The sequence below is a fragment of the Nicotiana sylvestris genome, chromosome 9 (genome assembly GCF_000393655.2).
Source record: "Nicotiana sylvestris chromosome 9, ASM39365v2, whole genome shotgun sequence".
Taxonomy (NCBI): domain Eukaryota; kingdom Viridiplantae; phylum Streptophyta; class Magnoliopsida; order Solanales; family Solanaceae; genus Nicotiana; species Nicotiana sylvestris.
This window is the reverse complement of record NC_091065.1, coordinates 179,115,281-179,135,935: the sequence shown is the minus strand read 5'-3', so window position 1 is coordinate 179,135,935 and position 20,655 is coordinate 179,115,281. Positions and strand designations below refer to the sequence as shown.

General features: G+C 34.4%; 1 protein-coding gene across 1 annotated transcript; it reads left to right on the top strand.

The window, feature by feature from the left end:
* The first annotated feature begins 2,181 nt into the window (after positions 1 to 2,181).
* LOC104240491 (vacuolar protein sorting-associated protein 28 homolog 2-like) lies at positions 2,182 to 5,728 on the top strand. Its single transcript, XM_009795340.2, has 2 exons — positions 2,182 to 2,393; positions 4,701 to 5,728. Exon 2 carries the CDS (start codon positions 4,793 to 4,795, stop codon positions 5,420 to 5,422), a length of 630 nt encoding a protein of 209 aa, XP_009793642.1. The 5' UTR covers positions 2,182 to 2,393; positions 4,701 to 4,792; the 3' UTR covers positions 5,423 to 5,728.
* The last annotated feature ends 14,927 nt before the right edge of the window (positions 5,729 to 20,655 follow it).

Sequence of the window (20,655 nt, the reverse complement as noted above, 5' to 3'; positions counted from 1 at the left end):
TTGTAGATATATTAACACATGGTAACCCATCCGAATATAACACTCCAGAAGAAGATCACTCAGTTCATATTGATTATGAAGAACTTACTAAGGCAATGCAGAACCTTTGAATTTACTCTTTTTTGGTTAATTTACTTGTTGTTAAATGTAAACTTTTCAATTTGTAAGTTTGAGTTTTGAAATAAATATAGCACTTGCAATTTATAAGTGTAATTTTTCCCATCTTCCTTGTATTCTTTATATTTTTACTTTGTATTAATATAACTTACAATAGTTATACAAAATACAAAAAAAATAAAAAAAATAATACTAAACCCGGCCCGACCCCATCAACCCGTAACCCTTACGGTTCAATTTTTACTCGGATAAAGCCAAATCCGTTAAACCCGGTAGGCCCCAACCCGTAATTGGTCTGGACCATAACCCCTGTGGGTACTAAAATTCCCTACCCAGCCCGGCCCACCCATTGAACACCCATAATTTTATTTGATATTATTTGATTGTGTAAAAAGTTAAAAGTGTTAACATGCCTTATTAAATATAATAAGTAAAAATGAAATATTAAAATAATAATTTGTACTTACTACATAAGTTCGATAGACAAACATCATATCATAATTAAAAATTTAAATAATGTAATAAATATAAAAATATAATAGTCTATAAAGTTGTATTCTCCTGTTTCAATTTATGTGAAACTATTACTATTTGGTGAAATAACATTAAACGTGATGCATCTTATAAAGAAAAGAAAATGATAAACATTGGACAATATACTGGACACACAAAACAAAAAGAAAAAATATAGAACTTTCAGAATTTAATTTTAAAAAGGAAGAAAAACTTAAAGTGGATATTAAATTAGTGAAATTCACGAAACACCTATGAATGCAAATATTTATTTGCACTTTGTGTTTACATTAAATCAAATGATTCAATCTTAACCATTAAAAGTTACAGCATATATTATTCAACTATGGTTAAAGAATGACGGTGTATATGCAAGATAAAATCTTGTATTGATTGGTTTAGTTTAAATAATAGAAGAATATCCCAGTAAATATTTACCACCTATGAGTGTGATGAGATGAATGATTAGGATTTCGTCATTCTTGAAATGGAGAACTATTCAATTGGATGAATTTGGGAATATAATCTTTTTATGTGGTGAGCACTTTACTCAAAGTAAGATAGTGCGAAACTAAATTAGTTAAGTCTTAAAACAACTATTGAACACAAAAAAGGAGGCAAACTAAGGGTGCACTCTTAAGGTTATAAGGTAGGCGTAAGCCCCATGAGTATTTAATTTTTAATATTTTAAAAAATAATATAATTACAGCAAATATATTTAAATAGGTAAAATTGCATAAATATTGAAGAAACTATACATACATACGCGCGCGCGCTCCCATCCCCCAAAAAAATTAGTTAAAATTATTCATTATCTACTACTTGCAAGCACAAGTAACTTGAGTTGAAAAGAATAAAGTTTTCTATAAGAAGGAACAAAAGGATGACTAACATACAATTTGAACTTTAAACTTGTTGCCATGGAGGAGAATGAAGTTTTCTTGTATTTGTAATAAATAAATAAATAAATGTTCATTGCTTTTGGGAGATAGTAGCAGACTAATGGAGAAGATAAAAAATGGGAAATACCATAAATAAGGGCTTCTAGCCATAAAAAAAGTATTGACTTTTAAATTTAATGTTTCGGTTCCTTTTTAAGACTTTTGAGTAATTACAAGCTAACTTTTGAGAATTAGGGTATTATATTAAGGACTTATTCAACAAATTTTATTTTAATTTAAAAAAGTCTGTTGAACTTACACCTCACTTTAAAAATATGTCTTAACGCTCGGGTGTATGCCTCTTATGACTTTCGCTCCCCACAATTGCCTCAGGGTAATTTTGGTGCACCTCGCCCTAGGGCATGCCCTGAAAACGCCTTTTAAAACACTGCTCGATGCAAACATCAATGTCTTAATCCACGACTCAAACCAATAACTTATAGATTACATAGAGATAACTTTACCGTTGCTACGAGGCTCGCCTTCCAACTATCGAACACCAGATAATAAAAAAAAAGGTAAATATAAAATTTGAGAATAATATAGCCAATGAAACTTGGAATAGTGGAGGATTAGTTAAATATAAGAAAAATCAGCAAACTCTACACGCAACCAATATTAGGAGGACTGCAACACACTTCCCGTTATTCAAAGCCGCGTCCCATACCTTCTCCCTTTCCTCTGTACATACATACATACGTCTCTCTCTCTCTCTCTCTCTCTCCATATAACAAACACACACACACACACAGAGAGTTGCCTGATTATTTTTTAACCTGTCCAAATTTCTTTGATTTGCGGTGCTCGCCATGTTTCTTTGAGGTAATTAACTAGTTTCATCTGGGTTATGTATCCTTATACTTTATACTGTATTGCATATTCTCTAATTGCGTTTTTTTCTAAATCTCCTTATTTTTTAAATTATTTTTGGAGTTAACTTTAAGTTTTAGGTTAATTTTTCTATTTGTCAACTGTAGCACATCATTTAGATTTGTGTTCTTTTTTGGTTGATTTGATACATTTCTTAGCTAATGGGTGTTTTGGGATTTTTTTTTAATCTCTGTTTACCACGTTCATGAAAGCACTGTTGTTTAAGTCTATAATAAATTAGTCTGCTCAATTTATGTGATGACTGGCCACAGAGTTTAAGACAAAAGAAAAACAAAATTTTAAAACTTATGGTGTAAAAATTACATTTTTGTGACTTTAAATAAATTCATTAGGGGTAAAATACGAAATTTTTAGTTAAATTATTTTTGAATATAGAGTAAATTTAAGATTTTAAGTTAGTGGATGCAGATAGCAATTATGCTACTCTTAGGGGTCGTTTGATATGATGGAAAAGCAAAAATAATTCTGGGATAAAAATTTAGTATCCCTTTATCCCTTGTTTGGTTACTAATCTTGGGATAAGCCATCTCAGGGTTAAAAGTAGTACTGGGATAACCGGCCATCCTTGTTCATAGTGGTTGGGGAGCTCTCTCCAAACTACTAGGTCAAAGGTTCAATGCTGATTAACGGTTTAAAAAAGTAGTATTGGGATAACTTCTACCTGCAGAGAGTGGAATAGTAATCATAGATAAGTTATCCCAGGATACAACAACAATACCAACAATAACAGACCCCGTATATTCCCAAATCCCAACAGGTGGGGTCTAGGGAGGGTAGTCTGTACGTAGACCTTACCTTATCCCTACCTAATGAAGGTAGCTAAGTTACCCCAGGATAAAACAGTAAATTTGACCATCCCAGGATTGATACAACATACCAAACAGTCAATAAGAAATGATACCAGGATAACTAATCCCAACATAACTAATCTCGGTATAAGTGTATAACTAATCCCAACGTAACAAATCCCAGCATAACTAATCTTCAAACCAAACGACCCCGTAATGTTTTCTTTTTGCGCTGAATAAGGTTTCAATAGTTTAATGTGGTTAGTATAAATTGGAGTTCACTGAGTTCCCTCTACTTTGCTGAAGTTTATGTGTTGTATTTATATTTTAATCTCAATGATAGTGTCTCTAGAGATGTCATACCAATGATCATTGCTTTTTCTCTTTTTTCCTTTTTGCTAATAAAAGCTTGGAACTTTATTGTGCATACTTGGGTGAAGTCCAGTTTCGCTTATTAAGACCTTTTCTTGAGAAAGAAGATTAAGAAAACCAGGTGCAATGAGCTTACGAAATAAAGTTTTTTTTTTCTTTCTAAAACTGATCTATCAAATGAATATGGGTGAAAGGGGATAAGATTGAAAACAAATGAAGAAATTTTAAAAAGAGGCAAATGTAGTGGAAAGTAGTGTTTCTTATATGATCATTTATGTGAACTTGATTAAGCTTGCTCCAATGCTTTACTATACTTATGGAAAGAGTGGTGGAAAGAGAGGAAAGTCTGAGCTGAACCATGAATGGAGAAATAGACTCACATGGGTGATTCCAAGTTAATGGATTAAGGTTCAAGTGGTTTAATTTCATTCATCTGGTCATGATAGTTCTATTTAACTATGTATCTACGTGTGTTTATCTTGTTTACGCACTTTAGGCTGTCTTGACATTGGATGAACTTCACAAAAGTTAGGCCTTGGCCTCGGTAGTTTGGATTTTTCATTTATCCCCTATCCCGCATTGTTTTGTCGTTGCTCTTTCCCTCATATTTGGCTTTGGTTTATAAAGCCAAGACTAGAATGGTTAAAAGTTGTTATTAGTTGTTGTTTAGGGTCATGGTCTAACTTTTGTTTGTATCTACTAATTTATAGAAATCATTCTCTAGCTAACTAGAGCTGAAGTAAAGCTTCTGTCAGACAACTAGGAACATCCTGTAATATCTCTGCATATATAATCAAAGCTGAGAAAGTTTTCAACTAGAAAGTATAGGAGAATCTATACAGTATTTGTGCGGCATGGGTGGAAGATGTGATTGTCTATAATGCATTCTGACTGAGGTAACTGTACTTGTTCTCATTCATAATGGAATCTTAGATGAATATTAGGGATATGTCTAGATGTTTGTATGTTTGCAGTCCCATAAGCATAAAATTAACCTCAGCTACATTCTGGTTTTATATAATTTTAGGATTTGTTAGTCATAGCAACGATGTAATCTTAGGTTGTGATATTTTTGCAGTGACAAAGATTGGCATCTTTGCGCGTGTCCCATTCTCTTCTCCAACCCTGTTGAAAAGGTTTACTATTTCAAAATTATACTTGAAAACTCTGATGGAGGTTAAGCTATGGAATGACAAGCGTGAAAGGGAAATGTATGACAACTTTGGTGAGCTCTTTGCGATTATCAAAGCGACAGAGAAGCTAGAGAAGGCTTATGTTCGTGACATCGTTTCACCAGCTGTATATGAAACTGAGTGCCAGAAACTGATTGCTCAGTTCAAGACCTTATCTTCTACATTGAAAGATGCTGTACCTAACATTGAGCGATTTCATGACACCTACAAAATGGATTGCCCTGCTGCACTAAACCGACTTGTGATCTCTGGTGTGCCAGCTACTGTAGAGCACCGAGCTGCTGCTTCAATGTCAGCTGTAACTTCAGCTGCTGTTGTGGCCGAGTGTGTGCAGAATTTCATCACTGCAATGGACTCGTTGAAGTTGAACATGATTGCAGTTGACCAGGTCCATCCCCTGTTGTCAGAGCTCTCATCTTCCCTCAATAAGCTGTCGATTCTGCCGATGGATTTTGAGGGAAAGACAAAGATGAGAGAGTGGCTTTCAAGGTTGTCGAAGATGGGGGCTGCAGATGAGTTGACAGAACAGCAGGCTCGTCAACTCCACTTTGATCTGGAATCCTCGTACAATTCTTTCATGGCAGCACTGCCCACTGATGGAGCTTAGTTGACTATTTCAATAGGTGGTATGTTTGTATATAAGATTGTTGTTTCATTTAGCAAGCTCTTAACACACATGATTCTATCTTTGATTGGAGTGCTGGTATATGAGTAGAATAGTCATCTATATTTTGGGACTTCATACTTGTTAGATAATTGTTAGACTGGTGGTGGTACCATTTTGGTTACTATGAACTCATTATGGATCGCTCTTGTATCAGTCTATATGCTGCTTGTGCTAGTTTAGTTATATTCTTGGATTCGAGAGAGCTTTATGCTTTTGTATATCAATGGTAAACTATCTCTCTTTTGATGTTTTGGGTGGTGATATTGACTGTGCACGAGGCTTGCAAAAACTAGTTTGCTCTTGAATTGTTAAATGATACTTGCATTGCTGCAGTCCCACTGGGTTGGCTAGTTGATAGTTTTCTGATTTATTGTTTTTACTGTATATCCAATATGTTCTATTTATGAGATTTCTATTGCATATCATGTTCTGGTCATAGCCCTCATGGATTCAGTTGCTTTATGTTTCTGACTTTGGGTTAATGTATTGTTGGATGCTTGGATTAATGCCACCTTATTTTCATTAGGCCCTTATCGACCAGTTCTTAATCATACGTCTTTTGCATATTAATTTTGAGAGTAGTTGACAGGAGCCTGGATTGTCATTTATCAACTACAGCATTTTGACTAATTGAGTTTATTATGCGAATAAAATTTATTGCATTTCCAGTTCTCTTCTTCATCTTGTTTGTGCTCATAGTTTAGTTTCCATTCTTAGATTTCTAATACTATCTGTTATCTTTTTTCTGGCTGTGGTTACTGCTCTCTTTACATGGATCCTCCTTTGCTGTATTTCCTTTATCTAAATTGCTGTGTTTATGCTTTTCTTGAGCCGAAGGTCTATCGCAAACATCCGATCTACCTTCGCAAGGTAGGGGTAAGGTCTGTGTACACACTATCCTCCCCAGACTACACCTGTGGGAATATTCTAGGTATGTTGTTGTTGTTGTTGTTTATGCTCTCATGGTTTAGGTTCTGAGTCCCTTTCATGAGCTGTGTTTGAAGTTTTGAACCTTCAATAGGCATGTTGCAACTGCTTTCTTTGACTGAGTTCTTTTTTGACAAAAGATACCTTATTGCATCATAGTAATTTTTGTTCACTACCTTAACAATTCTCTTTAGAGCTTTGGCATTTTACCTTTCCATTGGTTCTTGATGCAAATTTCTCCAAGTATAATTATGGTGATTCTTGACAGTGTAGTAATCAAGCTGCTGAGCCTGAGATTATGACCTTGAGGAGTAGCTCTTTCTTTGAGTAGTATTTTAGCTATACCCTTTCTAGCTTTCTATACAGAGAAGGAGAAATTGAACTCCATTTTTGTCGTCTCAGTGCGTTACTGGGGCTGGTTTTGTTACGGAGGCATGCCAATGGTTGTTTTGTTACGGAGGCATGCCAATGGTTCTTAGGGTTCCAATTTGCTGAGTCCTTGCCGATTCTCCATTTCCCGGGCTCGAATTTGTGACTCCTTGCCGATTCTCCATTTTCAAGGCTCGAATTTGAGATCTCTAGTTAAGGTTGAAGATATTTCGATCATCCCACTATGGCAGATTTTTGTACAATTGACGTGGGCGTTGAAGATGATAGACTTTAGTGAATACAATCCACCCCTTTGAGGGTCTTAACATATCAGTTTATCCTTTGTTTTAAGAGTGAAAATCTCACCCCCTACTATATATGCAGCAAGTGGAAGTTACACCACAATGTTGGTATTATTTGTATACCATATTTTATACTATATGGAAAGTAATCTCGAGATTACTAATTTCTGGATAAAATAGAAAAATGACACATTTGTCCTTTTTCAAAGATGCTAAACATGTGAGGTTATATTCGACTATGACACGATAGCTAAACATGAGACCGCCTTGGTTGGCTATTTCTAAGAATGACTCACTTAGTTACTTAAGATGAAACACACTTTCTTAGAAGAAGCAAATTAAAGGTTTATGGTAGGGATTTGTGTACGCTCTGCTCTCCCCAGATTCTACTTGTGAAATTTTCACTATTTGCTGCTATTGTATAACTCAATACAATATAATTAAAATTAAGGGAATTAAAGGCTTTTATATAGGCATACAAAATCGAAGGAATACGGGTCAATAATTAATGTGGGGTTAAAACGTACTAAAAGATAAGGATTAGAACTCAAAAAATAAAGAATAACAAGTTACTGAATCATCATATGACAAGCTGCTGAATCATCAAGTGATAAGGTGATGCATAAACAAATGACAAGCTATTACATTAGCAAGTACTCCCTCCTTTCACTTTTACTTGTCACATTTTGACTTTTCACGCCTCTTAAGAAATAATAAATGAAGCATAATTTACTATGATACTCATATTAATTGATGCGTATTTTTAATTATTTTGAAAAAATAATTTGAAATGAGTAATTAATGTTGTTGGTATAACAGGAAAACGAAAATTATTTTCTCTTGATATACTAAAAGTGACAAGTAAAAGTTAACAGAGGGAGTAGTCAAGAAGATATCGAAAAAAAGAGCACGTGAAATGATTTAGCAAACTAGGTTACTAACCAACTTTGCACCAAAAAAGAAAAAGCCAAAGTTTGTAAACTTTTATTAAATTCAATTATTCAGCAAAGGTACGTCTTTTAAGATCCAATTGAGAGGAAAGACAACTCTAGATATGATTCCTTTTACTTAGATCATTAAAAACACTATCTGGACATAGATCAAAATATTTAGTGGATCAAACTGCAAGCATAAACTTTAATTCATACCAGGATCTTAAACATGATAATCTTACATATAATTGCCATAGAAAACATACCTGAAGCGGAATCCATTATCTTGAAGCGGAAGCGTTAATTCAAAAACTGGTTTCTCGCCCCTTGCCCTAACTTTATGTTACCGCCGCCTTTAATGATGGAAGAAAGAAAATAAAATCCGGTAACCCTAATGGGTGGGGAGAGGACCAATTTATAGAGGTTCTCACTTAATCTGGTACGTCTATCAAGTAACCGATCAGACGGATGAGATTTACTCATTAATTAAATATTAATTATGGGCTTAATCTTATTGGGCCACATACACGTAAGAAAATAGTTTACATTCTCCCACTTGGCCCAATAATCACATAATATTAATATTTAATATAGTAACATTAGTTGCGCATAAACAAATCTCTTCTATAATGTCCATCATAAATACCATAATACGATATACTACTTGTAAGCACGTGATTTTTGCCCTATATGAGAATTACTCCCAAAAATTCAAAAATAAAATGATTTTTCTTGGTGTGAAATTTTGTGTAATTATTTGTTTGTTTGTCTGTGCATGTTTATTTATTAAATTATTAAAAATACAAAAATATGTCGCATTTTTGCATGTAGGATTTAATTACACAATTATTAGTAATTAAGTTTGTTTTACAAAAAATTAAAAATTACAAAAAATAGGCATCTTTTGCATTTTTAGCATTTAATGTCCAAATATATAATTTTATGCTTAATTATTACTTAATTGTGCGTTAATTGTTATTGGGAGTTAATTTGCGCTTTTATAACTTAATTTAGTCTTAATAATAATTTAAGGAGTTTTAGAATTTAGTTTTAGAAAAATAAAAGAAGAAAGGAGAGCAAAAATATAAAGAAAGTCGGAATTGGGCATCTTCTTCAATTTCAAGCCACATGCCCAAAAAATGGCCCAACCTTCCCTATGACCCGGTCCATTCCAAACCGGGTCGACCCAGTCCAGTACCAACAACCCAACTCCCCCTCTTCATTTTCATTTTTTCATTTTTACAAAACAAACAAAAAGAAAACCCTACAAAAAAGGCTAAGGTATCCGCCCCCCCTTCTTTCTCTTCATCTTCCCCAAAGCTCCAAACCCCACCTCCCATGGCTGCCCTTTACTCTCCATTCTCACGTCCAAACGACCCCTCGCGTCTTCATCTTCTCCACGGCAAGCTCAGGCTCATCCATGGCTGCCCTTAACTTCACCATCGTTGCCCTTACTTCATCTTCTTCGTCGAGCTCAAGTTTGAGCTCAGGTTGCCATGGCTGCCCCACCCCGTCACCACCTGCTGCTGCCGTTGCTTCATCATCTTTCTTCGTCACCAACGAACCAGTCTAAACGACGAGCAGTTCCGTCAAAATAAAACAGTCCATCGTCGACGACCATCCTCGCCATGAACGACCCCGCCTGCCAGCGTTCCAGCTGCGCTGCTGCTGCTGCCGTTCCAGCTGCTTCTGTGTTCAACCTCGCCTTCCATGGCCGACTGTGTCGTCGACTAAACGACCAGCTGCTTTACCACAGTCCGTCGACCAGCTCTACTATGCCGCGATGCTGTTTCCTCCGAGTTGCTGCTGCCGGCGCTGCTGTTTCACTTCATCTTCTTCGAGCTTGAGCTCGACACCCTCCTGATGCATCGTTGCTGCTCCATTCCAGCTGGCTCGTCAAGCTACTACAGCTCGCCATGGCCAGCTGCTTCTGCTTTCTTCTTCGTTGCATCCAAACAAACCCCATCGATGCTGCTTCAGTCCAGTCCGAAAACGAGACTCAAACCATCTCGTTTGTTCGAGTTTCGGTTGGGGTCGTGAAAACAGTCCATACGAGTTCATCGTCGATCGGTCGTTGTTCGTCGTTTCATTTCCGGTTAGTTGGTTTTTGAGTTTTATTTTTGTCCATATTTCGTTTTTATATTTCTCGAAGTTAAAATCGTTAAATGTTTGATTCTTGTTTTGTTCGTTGTTCATCGTTTTGTTAAATTTTTAGTTTGTTCATGTGCTTTGTTGGTTTAGTTTTCAGATTCAAATGAAAATTTAATTAATTGTTTTTCAGTTTATTTCATGTTAATTTTATTTATTTTGTAAAAAAGGGAATTGTTAGTTTAAGTTTAATATTGTTAGATTTAGTTTAAATCGTTTGAATCCCTCATGTTTGTTGTTTAATATAGATTTAATTCATGTTCATTTTTTGTTTGAAGTTCGTTTTTAATTCAGTGATTTAATGTGAAGTTATGTTTTAATTTTTTGGAATCATGTATCTTTGTTATAATTTTGTTGGATTTAATTTTAAAAGATCAATTGATTATTTGAAGTTTAGTGATTTGAATAAGTTTATTTGTTTTGTCTAAGCTTAATACAAGTTTAATTTGAATTTGAATAAAACTTGCTTGTTATTGTTGTTGAATCTTTTTATTTATGTTCATACTTTGTTTGATTGTTCTTGAATCCGAAATTAGTATAAGTTTGATTTTCTTGTTTGCTGTTTATCATTTATGATTATTTCTTTAGTTTGCTTCATGATCTTGTTTAAATATAGAAATTGTTGGTTGTAATGTTGTTAGATTAAATTTTTAAGTTCAAATGAGTATTAAATTTAGAAATCTGAATATACTTGTTTGTTGTTGTTGTTGTTGAATCTGAAAGTAGGTTTGTTTGTTGTTGAAAATGTTGTTCAATCAATATAATTTTAGTTGTTTCTTTGTTGTTTATCATTTAGCTTGAATTTGTTGTTGAACATTGTTAGAAGTTGGTCATATTGGCTATATTTTGGTTAAGTTTGATTAATTGATTGGTTAGAGCTGATGGGGGTAGTTTGGTAATTTGCAGTACGTTCAGGGGTAAAATGATAATTGCAATAAGGTCGGAGGGGTAGTTTGGGAATTGAACATTTTGAATAATTCTTTATGTTAAGCATGAGGGACAAAAGGTAATGGGGTGTAGGTGATATAATTGTTTAATATAAATGGGGGACAAAACATAATGTAGTGGAGGGGAATATGATAATTGTTTATGATAAGCATGGGGGACAAGATGTAATGGGGTGGGGTTGATATATTTGTTTAATTTAGTGGGATTAAAATGGGGATGAGTGGGAAGATAATGAGTTTGGTAGGAGAAAATGGTTGTTTTATTAATTAATTAAAGGGTTTGGGATGTGATATATATAGGAGGCTTGATCAGATTTTAAAAAGACAGACAGAGATAGAGAAAGAGAGAGAAAAAAAACTGAATATTTAAGAGAGAAAGAAAAAAATCCGAAAAAATATTAAAACTTTCAAGAAAGAAAAAGAAAAGAAAAAAAATATACAAATAAAAAGAGTTGGAAATTAGAAGAGAGAGTAGTACACACCTGATAAATATTCTGATATACGGGTTTAGAAATTAAGGGTTAAACATTAATTAGCCTTTCAAATCTGAAAATTCCCTTGGTTTCTGTCCGTTGTTTGTTGACAGTGTTTCTGGATTTTATTTTGATTTTCAAATCTGTCACTGGGATTTCTGTTGACTGGATTGCTGGTTATTATTGTTGTTGCTGTGTTACGTACTACGTGACTGACTTTCTTCTTCTTATATTGGCAATATCAGGTACACAACTATAATTTTGGCATTTTGTAAGCTGAAATGAAGAATGGAATGTTAAATTTCTAATTTAGTTTTAATTTTTTTTAATTGTGTTTAGGTCATTTCATGTATTATTATTCTGTAAATCGCCGTCGTTTGCATAATTAGGCATATTGTAGCGATGTATTAAATAATGTTTTGCTTTAACCTGATTATTAGGTAGTATATATTTAAGCATGTTCATTACTGATTAAACTGTCAAACAATAAAAATAGAAGAAAATAATGTAAAAATGGTTTTATTAAATCAGTTTGGCAAAATTGATTAAGTTCCTTATTCATAAGGGTTTTAGTATCGCCAACGTTAAGTTAATCGAAATCATGTAGCTAAATTCAGTTAAAACAGGAATTAATTTTGCGAATCAAGTATTAAGACATAATTTGAATTAAAACAAGGATAATTAAGGTTAAATTATTTAATTTTTAGAAATACGGTTTAGTAATCAAGATTATATCTAATTTTCAGTATTTGTAAATAATTAATTTCAATAGCTCAAGTCATCTAACAATATGATTTTTAATCCGACTATGGGATAATTAGTTTTTTTAAAAAAAAAAAATATTATTTGACAATTCCATGTTGTATTTATAATTATAATTTTAGTAATATTACTTTCCATTAATAATTGTTTTAAACTAGTATCTAATATGTTATTTTAAGTATGTAGAGATTGATTTTATATTTATAGAAAGACTTAGTAATAATAAAATGTAGTCATTAAAAAATAATCATAAAATATGGAAGGATTTCGCTAAAAAACAAATAGATGTAAACAATACAAAAATTGGCAGGATTCTCCAATCTCATTTATTTATTTATTTATTTATTTTAAAAAAATACTTAGATCCCGGGATGGGCCGTTTAGTAAATTTCACGGTCCTACCTAAAAGTATAATAACGCGTAGTCTTTTGGCGCATATTTAATAAGGTTATTTTCTTAAATATGGGTGTGCATTTATGTAACCCAAATCCCGATCTTGACTGAGTCAAAATGCGTCAACAAATCACGTGTACACTGGTTGTGACGTGGTTCGAGATGCATTTTCACGACGTTGCAATTCTTGTATAAAATAATAATAAGAATAATGATAAAAGCGGTTAAAAGTTAAATTTTGCACATAGGTTAAACATATATTAAATCAGATAATCAAGCCAAATATGACAGTTGAGCGACCGTGCTAGAACCACGGAACTCGGGAATGCCTAACACCTTCTCCCAGGTTAACAGAATTCCTTATCCGGATTTCTGGTACGCAGACTGTAATATGGAGTCATTCTTTTCCTCGATTCGGGATTAAAATTGGTGACTTGGGACACCCTAAATCTCCCAAGTGGCGACTCTGAAACAAATAAACAAATCCCGTTTTGATTGTCCTTTAATTGGAAAAAACTCCTACGCCCCTCGCGGGGGCGAAAAAAGGAGGTGTGACAGCTCTGGCGACTCTACTGGGGATGATTACCCAGAACCACTGGTTCAGGGTTAGAAATTCGAGCTTAGATGAATTGTTATATTTGGCTTTATTTATTATCTGATCTTATTACATGTTTTGGCCTAAATGTGCAAAATGATGTTTTTTACTGCTTTGATATTATTTGAACTGTACATATAAACTGTGCCGAAACCTTCTCTTCTTACCTCCGGGGATGTGCTTACTGGTTAAGACTCCCTATTCTGTTAGTGTCATACCCTGAATAAAAGAGGCTCGGAAAGTTTCTAAGCCGGCTGGCCTTTTGGTTCCCGGAAAGGAGCTCCTTCCTCAGCTCGAGTTGTCCGCTCGGGTACACTGTCTAGAACACCGACCCAGGTTTTGAACATAGAATAACGTGACTTCATGCCGGATCCCTAGTAGGAACGCTTATTTGCATCACGTTGCATTTGACTTAGGGGACTCAACACAGGGGTTGGGTCCGTCTAGGACTAGCAACCTGAAATAGAAAAAGACCATCCTGCTGCATCCTGTTTGATTTGCATATTTATTTGCTTCAGATCTGCATGCTGACCGGTTTCTGAAATCATCAATTTTTAAGATAAATTATGAAGAAAGAAAAAAAAAGAAGAAAAATAGCAGTGTAGGGAGATAACTACTTTTTAGAAAAATAAAGCCAAAAGTCCAAAAAGTATCAAAACCCTGTCAAAATTTTGAAAAAAAGAAAAATAAAAATGTTTTGTTTTTTAGTTTAATTTATTTGAAAAGAAAAAAGAAAAAGAAAGGAGTCTTCTAAACAAGTTTAGTTTATGTCTGCACCGGTTTGATTCTCACAGGACGTGAGATACGTAGGCAACCCTCTTCGGGTCCAACCTCCCATTTTGTAAAAAAATCAAAAAATATATGTCAAAATTTTAATTTTCTGTCACAGAGTCGGGTGATGACGTTTTTTATCAAAAGCCGAATGCTCCCAAAAGGAACGCCGGAAGGCTGACTTTGTATAAATGGCCACTTTTGTCATTTTTTTTTACTCGCACAACCTTAAAATCTTCGTCCCTGAAGTGCTGAAAGGTCGTATTCGGAAGATCTTTTTTTTTAAGAAAATAATCAAATCATTTTGAGTCAAATAAATTTTCTTTTGTTTAATAAATGTGCAGAATGAGCACGATTCAGAATGAACCTTTTTCAATCATGAATAAAATTCCCCTCCAGTTGCGGCTATGGTGGAGTGATTTAGGCAAATAAGGGCATGACGAAATCAAGAAACATTTGAAAGGTCTCACGAGTTTGTTGGACATCAGGCCTCGAGGAGATATTATAAGAGCCCTAGTCCCTTACTGGGACCTGCGCACAATGTCTTCCATTTCTCGTACTTTGAACTCACCCCAACTTTAGAAGAAATAACAGGGTACATCGGCAGTACTGAGGTTCCGTTGAGGCATAAATACCTGGTTGCTCCAAGAGCTGTAGCAGTGCACCGGTTTCTGGACTCGTTAAAGATAGTCAGAACAATCCATAACCCTGATTTGGCAAAAGGTTTTTGCACTCTGAGCTTCATATACCAAAGATATGGCCACATAGGAGGATTCGACAAGCCAGAAAACAAGTTGTGCAGCAAAAGTAACCGTCGAAAGTGGGACGAACATAGACGGGTTGCTTTCATGATAACCTTCTTAGGGCTTTTAATTTTCCCGAGGAAAGACGGGAATATTGACATAAAGATAGCTGGGGTCATCAGTACTTTGCTCACTCAAAAAGATAACTCGCTGGCACCGATGATTGTATCTGATATGTTCCGAGCTCTCACGGCCTGCAAAGCCGGAGGAAACTTTTTTGAAGGTTGTAACTTGTTGTTGCAAATGTGGATGACCGAACACCTATGTCACCGAGCCCAGTTCCTAAGCCATGGGTCTTCTGAAAAGACATGCATAGAGGAGTTCTACACCAGAATTAATGAGGCCCGCCTACCTGAAGGAGTCTCGGCATGGACTTCATATTTCCGGACCCTCAACGCCAGTCAAATACAGTGGACACTGGGATGGTTACCGATCGACGAAGTCATATACATGCCAGCAGCTAGACCCCATTTTCTCTTGATGGGACTTAAGAGCATTCAACCTTATGCGCCGTATCGGGTTTTGAGGCAACTTGGGAGGTGTCAGATAGTGCCCAAAGATGAGGATTTAAGCACTCAGGTAATTGAGATCAGTTCCGATGGTCAGTTTCCTGAAGCAAGGGTCCGCCAGATTTGGAGCCAATGTCAATACTTAGAGGCAAATACTTGTGTGTTGAATCAAGCAAGAGGGGAAGTTTCACCTGGATATCAGGCTTGGTACAAAGGGAAAATGTCGTCTGGAAGGCCGGCTAAAAGACCTCACCTTCAAGAGTTTGCCAAGGCTTCACAAGAACATTGGGACCGGTTGGCCAAAGAGCGGGAATATCTTGCCGAAATAGGCAAACTGAAACAACAGATTAAGGATCTAAAATTTAAGAACAAAGTGCAGGTTGCTGCCGACAAGGGAAAAAAGAACAGATTAACCAGAGAAAGCGAGAACCTCAAAGCTCAGATCCGGAGGATGAAAATGGATGCCAACAACCAGCTGAGAAGCCGGGCTGATACGAGGTTGATAGCAGAGTTGAGGAGTCAGGTCAGCAAAAGCCGAGAAGACTTGGAGAGATCTGAGGCTTGTATAGCAAGAATGCGGATCAGGTGGGCAAAAGTTACAGCAGTGCGGAGAGAGCACCTATGGCAAGTGAAAAGGGACTACGAAATGAGTGTTACAACATTGAGAGAAATAAACTCCATTCTCAATAATCGGGTCCTTAAATAAGCCCGGGATGCTAGAACAGATAGGGAACGCTGCTATGAGACAATAGCCCGAATGGAAGATCAAATGGAGAGGTTCCAAGATCAGCTCATTGACAATACTCGAATATTGGGACTAAAGAATCAACGGATAGAACAGCTGTGCATAGAAAGGGATAATATCCGAGGTAGGATTGATGAGATTGGGCACTACATCTACATGAGATGCCTAGCATGTGAGCAAAAACCTCGTGATACCCTTCTTGCCTCCATCATGGGCTACGTCCACCAGATCATGAATGAGTTGAAGAACTTGCAAAGGGGTCTTACACCAAAGCCCGCGGAAAGGCCGAACGATGCCTCGCGGGCACCTAAATTGAAATCTTTAATGTATCCCTAGTTCAAGTCTGCACTTGTTTGTTTTTCAGAGTTTGTTGTCTACCCCTATGTTCTCTTCAAACATTGTTAATAGTGTGGAGTCTGTATTTCGTTTGTTTTCTTTCAAATAACAGTTTGTAATAGCATATTTGGGTAACAAAATGTAAAATTGGGTCTTTATTTTATGGATGCACGAACTACGCTTGGTCTGATTCGTGCGGGGTCACGATACGTATGCAATCTCTATAGGATTCACCGTAATTAAACAATATATATATATATATATATATATATATGTCAGAACAAAATAAGCCGGGATGATGCATGCGGTCAGAGCAAAAGCATGTTAGAAATGATTAACTGCCTAAGAGCATTGCATCTCCCAACGTGTAATTACAATTGTCGCACCTCCTTTTCGCCGCGCCCGCAGGGCGCGTGGGAGTTTTCTCCAATTGAAGGACAGTCGAAACGGAATTTGTTTATTTGTTTTAGAGTCGCCACCTGGGAATTTTAAGGCGTCCCAAGTCACCAATTATAATCCCTGAATCGAGGAGAATATGACTCTGTTTATTATTCTGCGAACCAGAAATCCTGAGTAAGGAATTCTGTTAATCCGGAAGAAGGTGTTAGGCATTTCCGGATTCCGTGGTTCTAGCACGGTCGCTTAACTGTTTTTATTATTGGCTTAATTACCTTGATTTTATTAAATACATTGATGTTACATGTTTTTACTACCGCTTATTGATGACCCTTCTTTGAATCGAATTACGCGTACGTATATTCGTGTTAAAAAAAATTGCGGACTTGTGTCACGCGTACGTGTACACAATAACTTTTTATAATATATTTATTAAGCAATCATTTTTCGAAATTGTGTTGGATCAAAAATATTTGTTTTTCTTGAATAATGAACCGTACATCTCGGGTTTTTATGAAATTGATTTAACGCCTTTTGGAAAAATCCTTTTATTAAATATTCGTTCGAAATTGCGCGTACGCATAATCCGAATTTTTGCTTTTAAAAATATAATCAGGGTACGCGAACGTATCCCTAATTGTGCAAAATATTCGTAATGATATTAGGGATTTTCCACAAATTGTTTATTATATCTATACATTTTTATGTGAAAATCATGATAAATTCCCATTTAAGGTGCCCTTAAATTCTTTGAAAAGAATTTACAATTTATTAAATGTTGACCGTTGATTATATTTTCCGAATATAAGTTATATTCATTTCAACTATTCAATTTCAAAGGACAGAATACAAATATGATTAATATTATTTAAAAAAAAACAAATATGACATATATATATATATATATATCAAAGAATATCAAAGAATAAATTGCATATAAAACTGAAAATGAATGATTCATAAAGGAAGGAAATATTTTCCAAATTTTTTTTTCATGATTTACTTAATGCAAATTCTATTTCTAATTACCATTGATATCAAGTGTTGCAATTGGTACTTATACATCTCGTTTCATTCTCATATAATCGCTTTTAATCTAATAAGCCTAATTATTTGATCAATTTGTCTTATGAAGGTATATAGGTATCGAGTTTATAAGAAAGGAATTATTATACAAGTTAATTCAATAAAATTACCTTACATGCAACTTAACTGTATATCGTAAACATTCATAACATTTTAACATTGTAACAAGCTACATCATATCACCTTTCGCCAACGTTTATACACACATCTATTATCTTATAAAAATATACCAACAACACCATCTTAACCTTATTTAACAATAAATATCACTACTGTAATTTTCTTGGCACTTCTACATCACTTCTTGCTTAACTAACAACAAAATTAAATAATGACCAACATTCATGCCATATTCCCTACTTTGACAATTTAATATGATTAAACTAATGAGATAATGAGCTAATATTATTACAAATCTTTATACGAACTTTCAAAGTAAGACAATTAGCTCATAGCTATCAAATTGAATTCACTACTAATTAACTAACATAAAACAAAAATGAAATTTAAATTGATGAACTTGGACAAATAGAAAACAGAATTTCAATTCAAACTTCATTGATGAGTCATGTTGAATCTCTTTCCAACTTAAAATTTAAAAGACATGTACCTGGTATTGGAAAACAAGAGAAGATGAAGCTGAGAAGCAGCAACAGTAGTAACAATGTAGCACAACAACGACAGTCCAGCAACACAGGAATAGACCAGTAACAGTAGGAATAGTAGTAAACCAGGAGACTATAAACGACTCCAAGTATAGAGAAGAAGTAAAAGGCAGGAAGGTTCTGACTATTTCAGATCTTAAGCGAGGCAATGAAACAGTAACTATTCTTTTCAACTTCAAAACTCTCCAAAATGAATTCTGTCCCTGTATATTCAGTGTATCCAGAATGTATATCGGGTGTATACTTCTCACTCCGCCCCCTCTTTTTTTCTTCTCTCTATCTAGTTTTTCCTCTCTTTTTTTCCACCCTTCTTCCTAAATTTTCTCTTCTATTTATAGCAAAATTTTCGAAATTTTCAGATTTATTTTTTTTATTTTATTATTTTTTTAATTAAAAGAAATCCCACTTACAAATTGCTTTTATTTTTTTAGAAAAAGAAATCCCACCTTTATTTACTTTTATTTTTAAAATTCCAACTTTAATTACTTTATCTTATTTAAAATCCCACTTTTTATTTTTTTTAAAAAGAGAATCTCACTTTATTTAACTTTTCTTTAAAAAACAAACCACTATCTTTTCTTTTTCTTTTAAAAATGCTACTTTCAATTACTTTAAATTTTTTTAAATTTTCAGATACCTTTATATTTATTTTTTAATTCCAACCTTCTTTTACTTTTAAATTTTTTTTTTTAAAACTTTTTATTTTATTTTAAAAAAAATTTTCTACATTCTTTTACTTTTTTTTTTTTAAAAAAACATTCCCGAAATTATTATATATGTTTTTTTTAAAAAAATAAAAAATAAAAATAAAAAAAATAAAATAAAATATTTTCGGATTTTTTTATATATAAAAAAACAAAAAATAAAACTATTAATAGTGATAATTCACCTTTTATTTTTTATTTTTTATTTTTTTGGTTTTGTTTTGTGTTGGACAAAAATGAAGATGGGGTGTTGGGTTAATGGAGCGGACCGGGTCGACCCGGTTTGAAACGGACCGGGTCATGGGGAAAGTTGGGCAATTATTTGGGCCTGTGGTTTGAAATTGAAGAAGTGGCCCAATCCGATTTTTCTTTGTATTTTTGTTCTCTTTTCTTCTTTTATTTTTCTAAAACTAAATTATAAAAGTACTTAAATTATTATTAAGAACTAAATTAAGTTATAAAAGCGCAAATTAACTTCCAATAACAATTAACGCACAATTAAGTAATAATTAAGCATAAAATTGTTCATTTGGACATTAAATGCTAAAAATGCAAAAGATGCCTATTTTTGTATTTTTTTATTAATTTAACAAATAAACATGTATAGACAAACATACAAATAGTTACACAAAATATCACAAAAATTGCACACCAAGAAAAATTATTTTATTTTTTGAATTTTTTGGGAGTAATTCTCATATAGGGCAAAAATCACGTGCTTACAACTGCCCCTCTTTGCCCGAAGACACGAAGGGTTTTCGTGCAAAGATAAAGCGAGCGATTTTTGCCCATCCGAGTACTCAGTGTGAAGCATTTTTTTTATTTTTTTTATTTTTTTTTTGAAAAAGATTTGACCGAACCTTTGCTTCAAAGGTTTCCTACATATCCTGGGCTAAACAGGAATCAGGTCAATGTAGTTCGGGAAGTTTTGGTAGCTGGGACTACCGTGGGACTGTGATGTTACTGCTGCTTCGTGCTGTTTTTACTGCTTGCTGACCTCCTTATTACACCTTACTGTAAAGGAAATACAAAATTAAACTAGACTATGGTACATGAATTATAAAATCTTATCTAGATCATGCTCTCGCGTTTCTTGTTGTCTTGATATCTTGGTGACTCTTGGGCATTGGTCTTATTCCGTATTCCTTTTGGAACTCTTGTTGTTTCTTGTTGGGGATCTTGTTGGACTCCTCTGTTTTATTGATTCTAAGTGTGCTCCTTTTTCATATGAGCGGGCTTTTGATTTCAACACTTCAATTGCATTTCCTCGTTCTTCAGGTGGGTGCCTCGACTGCTTCTTTTCTTTCTTC

Excerpts from the sequence above, each read along its gene's own strand:
- LOC104240491 (XM_009795340.2), top strand. The coding sequence starts at position 4,793 with ATGGAGGTTAAGCTATGGAATGACAAGCGTGAAAGGGAAATGTATGAC.